A 9,146-nucleotide genomic window follows, 5' to 3' on the forward strand; every position below is an offset into this window, starting at 1 on the left:
TTGTTTACATGTAAATTACCTAGGAATCATCAATCATCAGAATAAACAGGACCCAGTGCCGGACAAGAGGGAGACGAAAGCAAAGTTGCAGCTTGTTTTGGCCTGGTCAATGCCGTAATTAGCTGCTTTGAGCTTCATGCTTGGCTTCACTAAAACGTTAATCCCTATGAAGGCTATAAATATTGGAATCTACATGCAAAGAAAATATTGTCAGGAGACAAAAATATATATTGTCAAGTGCTCTTTGACGACCAGGTCATATTGGAATACAAATGGAAAAATCACAGTTGGCCAAACATTTTGTGTAGATAAGATACGAGTTTGTAGTTCAGTATTATTCAGTAGCCCATTTGGAAGCAAAGCGAACGCTTCCATTTATTTAATTCAACAATTTTTTCGAATTTTTTTTGGTTTTTCCATTTTTACAATATGGAAAATTTTGATGAGAATAAAGCATCGCCATCATCATCAGGTGATCATGGCGCACCGTCAGCTTCTCCGCCAGCATCAGGACGATCCACGCCCTACTTTGATTTCGATGAGGCACAATATACATTACATAATTATGAGCCGCCGTTCTCAATGGGACCATATGAGATGAACTTTGATGACTTTGTAAGCAAGAGAGAGAGGGAGAGAGAGGCCTGTCCAAAGGTAACCATTTTTATGTTCTTTTTCCGAATACATTTTAGACAATTTGCAAGCCGTGCCCCCTTGCGACTGATGCTCGGGCCATGGAGGAACTAGCTGGCTGTAACTACACACAGCGCATCCCATACGAGTTGGCACGTTTGGGGCTGGCGAAGCGTCGGGTGCGCGTTTATGCCGATGGCATATACGATCTCTTTCATCAGGGCCATGCCAGGCAGCTGATGCAGGCAAAGAACATATTTCCGAATGTTTATTTAATTGTTGGGGTGTGCAGTGATGAGTTGACATTGAAAATGAAGGGTCGCACCGTCATGGCTGGCCATGAGCGCTACGAGGCAGTGCGCCATTGCCGCTACGTGGATGAGGTGAGTGCCCAAGGCTGATCTATTGACCCTTGTGATCCCTGATCATCTCATCCACAGATTGTTGAAAATGCACCCTGGAAATTGACCTATGAGTTTCTGAATGAGCACAAAATTGATTTTGTGGCACACGACTTTCCCTATGGTGTGGGGGCCGATAATGATATTTATTCTGTGCTCAAGGCACGCGGCATGTTAGTGGAAACCCAGCGCACTGCAACTGTGTCCACCACGGAAATTGTGGGACGTATCGTCAAGGACTACGATTTGTATGTGCGTCGCAATCTAGCCCGTGGCTATTCTGCACAGCAGCTGAACCTTTCATTTCTGTCCGAAAAGAAGGTGCGTCTGCAGATCAAAATGGAGGAGCTGAAAGATCGCGGCAAGCTGATGAAGGGCATCATCGTTGCCAAATGGGAGCGCAAGACTCGTAAGTTAATGGCCGCCTTTCTACAAACTTTCGAACGCGTTCTGCCCACGTTCTGGAACGAGTCAATGAGCAGGATAATGCGAGCCTGGGAATCGATTGCAGCGATTAATGGAGAGGAACAGCCGATGGCGAACGATTCCGACGATTCTGATTCTGATAGTAGATACGGATTCCGACGAGGACTATTATGAATCTGCAACTGAAAGCGCCACCGACACTGACAGTGAGAGTGACATTGAACTCTTCCCGTAAAGATATGCCCACATTCCCCCCCCCACCCACACTTTGATTTCGTTAATTTTGTTAAGATTGTTTTTAAATTTTTTTTTTTTGTTGCATTACACAGTGGGCACAGACGACAAGCCATGTTGGCCCTTGAAAGGGGAAATATAAAATGTTATCCAAGAGTTAAATAAATTACAATTTACAAATAAAACTCGTCTTGATAGCTTCAAGCTAAACAATTAAACAAATTTAAGAGTTAAAAATCTGTGTTTATGAAATATTTAATTCCCTCATAGGCAACATCTTAGTGAGATCATGCAGGCGGTGCAATATATAATTAAATATCCAATCACGAGCACTATATTATCCAATTAGAGATCATTTCCAAATTGCAGAACTTTCAAGTCACCCCCCCAAGCCCCACTAACTGCTTTCCTTGCATTCCTCTTCGCTCTTCACTTCGTTTTGCGCCTTGGCAAAAGTGCCTTGCGGAGCGCACATGGAAAAGTTTTCATTTTGGCTTCAATCAAATTAATTTGTTTATTAGGAACCGAGCAAATACTCACTTGCTCGCCCATCCTGCCTCCGTACTCACACTCCCACTCCCACTCCCACACACACTCCCACTCCCACTTGCAATCGCACTTGCCCCTTCCCTGTACAGTAGTGTCTGTCTGGTCGAATGAATCATAATTTTGATGATTACGTATACGCCACGGGGGCAGAGGCAATGGCATGGTCTCTGGCTCGGCGCCCTGCCACTTTTCCAACATTTCAAGCGCAAATTGCTGTTGTTATTGTGGCAATTGCTCTGCAGCACCAACAACACACACAAAGAGAGAGAGAAAGAGAGGCAGGAGAGCACGAGCGAGGATGATGGGGGGAAACAAAAGTTATTATTATTTTAACAATTTTCCAACTCTTTCGCGCTTGAGCGGCGCCACCGAAGGTCGCGTAATTCGAAAGCAATTTGTTGAAATTAAATTTGATTACGTTTATGGGGCGCCAGCTGCGAACAATTCTGGCAAAAAACTTTCGTCAGTTTCGGCGGAGCCCGGACAACTCTTTAATCGCTCGGTAATTGCCTCAAATTGTCCGACCAACAGACGGACCAGGCCATGCCAAGCCCCGATCGAAATAAAAACCTCCACTCAGTTTCTATCTCTCTTTCCTGTAGCTCCTGTCTGACAGTTGGTCTTGGAATTGGACTTGGTCTTGGATTTGGTCTTGGATTTGGTCTGGGACAGGCACGGGCACGGGCCCAGGCGCAGTCACAGGATAATTAAGTATTTCGAGATAAATGTTTTGTCAAACAAAATGAAATTAAGTTTCAACTTTGGACAGCTCTAGGCCAAGCTAGGCGAAATTAATGATTCCCGCTATCCGCGAGGCGACTATCCGGACCTGGAGACATTAACAACTCAACAACTAATAGATTTTGTTATTTATTTCTTTATTTCAATAATTCTCAGTTGAAGGTTAACGCATTGGAATGGTATACAAGAAAAAATATATATGTATGTATATGTAGTTGGGGGCATCCATTTACTTGGAAGAGAGTTCGTAATTCTCATTGATACCCTCTATATAGGGATTGGCCTTGTCGCTGGCAAACTCACGCTTCAAGTCTGAATCGGGGGATGCAAGCAACTTGCGCAGTTTTTCGTCTAATGGAAATGGGAATACCAGATTAAGATAATTGCTCTTTAACGATTGAATAATGATGCATACCTTGTGATGGTGCCATCAATGGGTGATTAGTCGATCCTTTTTCCTCTGGTTCATCGTCCTCCTCCTGCGGGTACTCTTGCAGCATTAGTAACTTGTCTTCCTCCTCCTCCTCCGCCTCGTTCTCGTTCTCATCTGAGTACTGATACAAAGGCTGAATGGTTGCTACGTTATCCTTTGATATGTTCTTGTGTGTGTCTTTGGCGGCCATGGCAATGACTGCATTAATAGCTACAAAGGATTAAGTGGCATTAGCATAGCTTTTGCTCTGACCTTTCGACCTGTCTGAACCTACGATCCGTAAGCTGTGCCAGCTTATCCATCCACTCAACACCAACTACATTTGCATCGCCATGCAACTGCTTATGGTACGCTCCAAGCAGGTCCTCCCGATTGATAAACCCTGCAAAAGGATTGTACATGCCACTAAATATATGTCGAGGAAATGCAAAGCTTACCCCAAATGGTGGCCAGGATCAACGCGAACAGAATGAAGAGGGGCACACACATACGCGAATTGGGATTCATACTCGGATGATCTTGATGAAAGTCGCCCTTGGAGTATATAAATATATTAATAACTTATATTTTTCTGGATTTTTTCCACTGTTGATTCTGAACTGAAACTAAATTGGGGATTGATGTGAGTCTCCGAGCAATGGCTGGGCTGCTAGAGAAAATGTACTCGTACTCGTATTCGTATTCGTTTTTCTGAAGTGTCTCGCATCACTCCCCTTGCTAATCCGTTTCCGCTTTGCTTTGGCTCGCCATCGCTTCTTCAACGCTTTGTAGCGCTTTTGAGCTTTCTCGGCCACAATTTTGCTTTATGCGGCTGACCACCTAGGCCCACCGCCCCCCACCCCGCAGTGGCGTTGGAACAAGTTGCCAAAAGTTAAAGTTTTTGTGGCTTGCAACAGCAAGAGTAGATGCCCCATCAAGTGCCACGCCCGCACACAATTCTGTGAGTGGAAATCCCACTTGCGTAAACGTTTACCAAGGGTGGGAGCAGACAGAGGAGAAACCAACAAAAATGTTTCTCTTTGAGCGGAGGAGGAGTGGGGGTGGGGCTGGGGTTGGGGGACTCTACAGGCTAACTAAACACAAACGGATGTGCAGATATCCCCCCCCCCCCCAAAACCCAACAACCCAACAAGCCCCTTCACCTACAAGTCCTCTCTTCAATATTTTAAAACCCAAACAATTTTTATAGCAAATTTATCTCAAAATACAAAAAAAAAAAAAAAGTAAGAAAAGAATGGACGGAACAAAATTGAAAAATTCAAAATGAAATGTTTGAGGTTTGCCAGAAATATTTCCAGCATTTCAGTGTGTAAATAGTGGAATATTGTTGCAGTTGCCGTTGCCGTTGCCGTTGCTGTTGCGCTGCTCCTCCAGTGTGCACACATTCATCCATGTGGTACGAATAGATGGGAGCGTGTGTGGGTGGGAGGCCAAAACCAACAAAAATGCCTAAAGTTCTGCCCCACAGATCCCATTCCTTTCCACCCAAAACATAGGCGCTACTCTTTATTAAAATGTCAAGCCATTAAGGGGGCGGGGGAGGGACTGAAGCTGGGGCTAAGAGCTACGGCAAGGCCGGAGGTTTCGGCAATAAAACGGATTCTAACATTTGTCAGCACAGGCTGATTGTTGCCCTTCTTGTTGTGGCCATTAAATGCAGTCTGGTGAGGAGGGATGAGGGGATGAAAACAAAGGCTGGGCCAACAAAATGGCAAATGTCTGAGGGTTCTGAGGATTGGCAGCGTTCCTCTTTGTCTGCCAGTTAAAAACATCTTAAAAGCTACTTTTAACCACAATTATGTAAATATTAACACAAACGAAACATAAGACAAAAGCACAACAGCCCATAAGGAACCAACCCCACAGATACACACTCATACAACCAGTGGAGACCCAGACAAAGACACGAACACAGATACACAGATACACACGCACCGGCATTCAGTGACAGCGACCGGCATTCTCATCCTCTGTGGATTCACTGTGACAGCCACACCTTCGAGTGGAGATCTCAATATGGAAGTTATCAGAAGTTTATTTATTTTCTTTTTTAATTATCCCCAAGGTAAGTAATTATATTCAGCAGTGTCTAGGAGCTATGTAAGTTGCTAGATCGTCTCTCGATATCGAACTCTATGAAATGTACAAAGCACTAAAATGACAAACAGTGAACGAAATCACGTGTGTGCGACTCATCACTAAAGCCTCTTCATAGACTGTCATGGGCAGAACAGCAGGCAGATCCAAGTGCGGAGGGAGGAGGGCCTGGAAGCCAGCAAATGTCTAGAGTGTCGACAACAGAACCATTAGCATCTGGATGTGTGCGAAGCCGCACTGCCGCCCCCTCAAAACGGCCTACCCATACCCCAGCCAAGCCCAGCCCACCCACTCAGTCGCCCAGTCAGGTGTTGAAGTTAATGTCGAGAGTGTAGGTGTGTGTGAGTGATTCTATCTACATATGTATGTGTGTGATGAGTGTTCAGATGAAGAGAGAGAGAGAGAGAGAGACAGGTGTAATCCCCAAGACGGATGCGGACTCAGGCTATGGTAATAAGCAAAGCGGGTCTGGTCTAATACTGGACAGGGAAACACTGATGCGGAGTATTATTGAAAACTGTTAGACATGACAGAAGGTCACGTTTTGTCAAGCCCCGTCAGTCAGTCAGTCAGTCAGTTAGGCAGGCAGTCAGTCAGTCAGTCATTTATTCATTCAGCCAGAGAGTCAATGAAACGAGCAAAAGAAATGCAAAAATGCACAGACGACAATCCGTTTTCATGGCTGATTTAACAAAGTTTGGGATGCTGAAAATGCCACGACAGAGAGGATGAAGATGAGACCCAGACCCGGTGGATGGAGAAGCGACAAACAAGAAAAGGGATTTAGGGGCCACAAGGCAGACGTTGTAGTACCCTAACCAAAGGATATCCAAAAGAATAATTATGCTGAGCTGCCCCAAATAATTAATAAACTAATTACACACATCCGATATACTATATTTATATTATATAATTATGCAGTCATATCCCACACATATCATGAGTCAATGGACTCCGCCAATGCCGAGAGCAGAGAGAGCATCCCCACACAAGCCAGCGTGACATTGATAAAATGTGAAATTGACTAGAGTCTGTGTTGGGAGTCGAGTTCATTGATAAAGAATTCTGCTTTCTATCCGGCCAGCATATGGAGAACGTAACTCCTTCGAGGAAATGCAACAAGGAAGCTGCAGCGCATCTCCTGCATCTTCCGCATCTCCTGCTCACTTGTTGCCAGAAGAAGAATGGAAATTATTTCATTGCAAATATATGTATGTATACTGTACTGTATACAGTACTGTACGAGCAGGGTCTTTGAGTGAGCAAAGAGAATCGAAACCAAAATCACATTAAGCCACCCAAAGAGACTGGGGGAGAGAGTGAAGTGCATTGGGAAAGGGCTGGCTGATGATGGCCGGGGTGGGGTAGGGGAATGCGGGTAAGGCCTGGCGGATAGGGATAGGCGGACAGGTTTGAGGTCTGCCCAGTCCCGCATCCAGTCGCAGATAACCAGTCGCAGTGGCAGTCACACAAATGCCAATTCAGTCACGGGGTCTAAAAATCAAAAATTTGAATTTCGATCACGTCTTCAATTACGTCGAATCGACGTGCATATAAATCAACTCTGTAACAGGCCACACCACCCACTCCACACCCCACATACACTGTCTGATGCCAGCGGGGGGGTGGTGTGGGGTGTGTAGAGTGGAGCGGTGAAGCGGTGGACTGGCAGTCAGTCAGTCAAATGTGGTTTTGTTGCTGTGCCCCTCAGTACACTTGCCTCGTTGTTGCGTTGAGTTTTGTAAATCAAGTGGAAATGCCACACAAAAAAAAAAAAATAGCAGAAGAAAAAAAGATAGGAGAATCGGGCGGGAGGGAGGATGGGGAACAGGAATAGACATGGGGACAGGCAGGAAGCGAACCAGAATGATGATGATGATCCACACGATGGTTGGTTGGTTTGGGTTGGTTTCAGCTGGATTTGGGCAAAAGCACAACCAAGTCAGAGTCAAGAGCTGGGAGTGCTGAAGTGCTGATGTGGCACAAGTGTGTGGGTGTGTCTGCGTGCGGGGCACTCATGCAAAGTGCAGTTGACATGCGGAAATTGTAGGTGCGCGGCACCCGCTCCAGATCCCGCTCACGAACACACCCAAGCGCCCTCCCCACCCACCACACTTCAAGGACGTCACATGACGGATGTCCCGATGGAAAATTATGAAACTGAACTGAATTAAAAAATTGGCCACAAAAGTTAGACCCACCTCAGTCCCCCCGCCCCACCCGGCCAGGCAAGCTGAAAGGAAAAAGGTTCTCTCAGCATGGGGCAGCCTTTTCTCGAATTATTTTTCATTAAAAATTTAAATTTCTGGCCAAGACATGCCATTGGGAACTTGTTGTTCAATTCCCCCCCCCCATCACGCTGATTATCCTCGTCAGCTATCGTATCCCTGCCACACACACACGCCCACAGAAACACAATCCCAGTGAGGAAAAGAGACGGAGATGCACACACACTCTCAGCAATGACAACATGTCCTGTTGTTGCTGATGTTTGTCGGGAATTTGATTTGATATTCACCAGCAACTGCAACAGAATGGGACACAGAGAATCGGGCATGGCGAAAGGCGTACACACATACGGTGGCAACGAAGTTGTCCTCGTCAATGTTGGCACTGCAACCTCCATTTCCATCTATCCGTTAGATCCTGCTGCTCCTCCTACTACTCCTGCTGCTACTCCTGCTCCTCCTACTACTCCTGCTGCTACTGCTACTCTCCTCTGTGAAATGCCATGGCCCTGCCATTCGCTTGAAATTACTGACAACTGCTTCAAGCAGCAGCAAAGTTGGATTTGCATGGCCCTGAGCGAGCAGCCTGTCTCTGTGTAAGTGTCTGCCTGTCTGCCTGGCTGTGTGTGTGTGTGTGAGAGATGTCAGTCATTGGCACAAGTGCACATATCAGGGTGATTCACTGCATTAAGAGATCATATTTACGAGTACGAGTACGAGTACGGCATGTTGATTGAGAAATTTCCAAAGGAAACCTTCAAGAAAACCATTGAGGGACCACGATGGGCTATATGTACACAGGTACATACATAAAACATACATACATACATATATTTTCAGTAAATATATTGAATGCATAATAAATTAATTAGAATACATTTAAATATATTTTTGATAAAAAAAAAAACCTGGGTTTTTTTCTGTGTTACGTTTATTAATTGCAGCTTATGAAATTTGTGCTTGTGGCAAGCTGGAAAACTGCACCGTAAATTTATTAAATTATATTCCATATTTCCAAAATGATATCAAGTGATTCACCGTAATGTACATATGTGCACAAGCCCACCCGAAAAAAAAAAAACCAGCATCTTGCTACACATACATTTGTCTGAGGCACAGCAGCCCAATCCTCCTTCCAGCTTCTGCCTTTGATGTCAGCATGGGGCATGGCGGATTGGAGATACGGCAGGGGCGCTGTGAGGAGTGCAGTGAAGTGAAGGGAAAGGAAAGGAGACGACTGTGTGACAGCTTTCTTGAGATGCACTTCACGTGCATTTGACTGCTTAAATAAATTTTGCTCATGGTAATAAATTCACTTAAACTCAAACTGCAAGGAAGTCTTAGTACTAGTACAGCCCTCCCACTCCCACTCCCACTCCCCCCCTTACCCCTAGTATCACCACC

At 45.3% G+C, this 9,146-nt stretch overlaps 2 protein-coding genes across 2 annotated transcripts; one reads left to right on the forward strand and one right to left on the reverse strand.

The window, feature by feature from the left end:
• Positions 1 to 407: 407 nt before the first annotated feature.
• Positions 408 to 1,634, forward strand: LOC111079617 (choline-phosphate cytidylyltransferase A-like). Its single transcript, XM_022374872.2, has 3 exons — positions 408 to 615; positions 693 to 1,016; positions 1,074 to 1,634. The coding sequence occupies exons 1-3, from the start codon at positions 430 to 432 to the stop codon at positions 1,632 to 1,634; spliced, it is 1,071 nt and encodes a 356-aa protein (XP_022230564.2). The 5' UTR covers positions 408 to 429.
• A 1,497-nt stretch (positions 1,635 to 3,131) lies between these two features.
• Positions 3,132 to 4,042, reverse strand: LOC111079619. Its single transcript, XM_022374874.2, has 4 exons — positions 3,855 to 4,042; positions 3,692 to 3,799; positions 3,400 to 3,627; positions 3,132 to 3,335 (listed from the first exon to the last, which is right to left on the reverse strand). Exons 1-4 carry the CDS (start codon positions 3,922 to 3,924, stop codon positions 3,214 to 3,216), a joined length of 528 nt encoding a protein of 175 aa, XP_022230566.2. The 5' UTR covers positions 3,925 to 4,042; the 3' UTR covers positions 3,132 to 3,213.
• Between the last annotated feature and the right edge of the window lie 5,104 nt (positions 4,043 to 9,146).

The sequence above is a fragment of the Drosophila obscura genome, unplaced genomic scaffold (assembly GCF_018151105.1).
Source record: "Drosophila obscura isolate BZ-5 IFL unplaced genomic scaffold, ASM1815110v1 contig_185, whole genome shotgun sequence".
In the NCBI taxonomy this organism is placed as follows: domain Eukaryota; kingdom Metazoa; phylum Arthropoda; class Insecta; order Diptera; family Drosophilidae; genus Drosophila; species Drosophila obscura.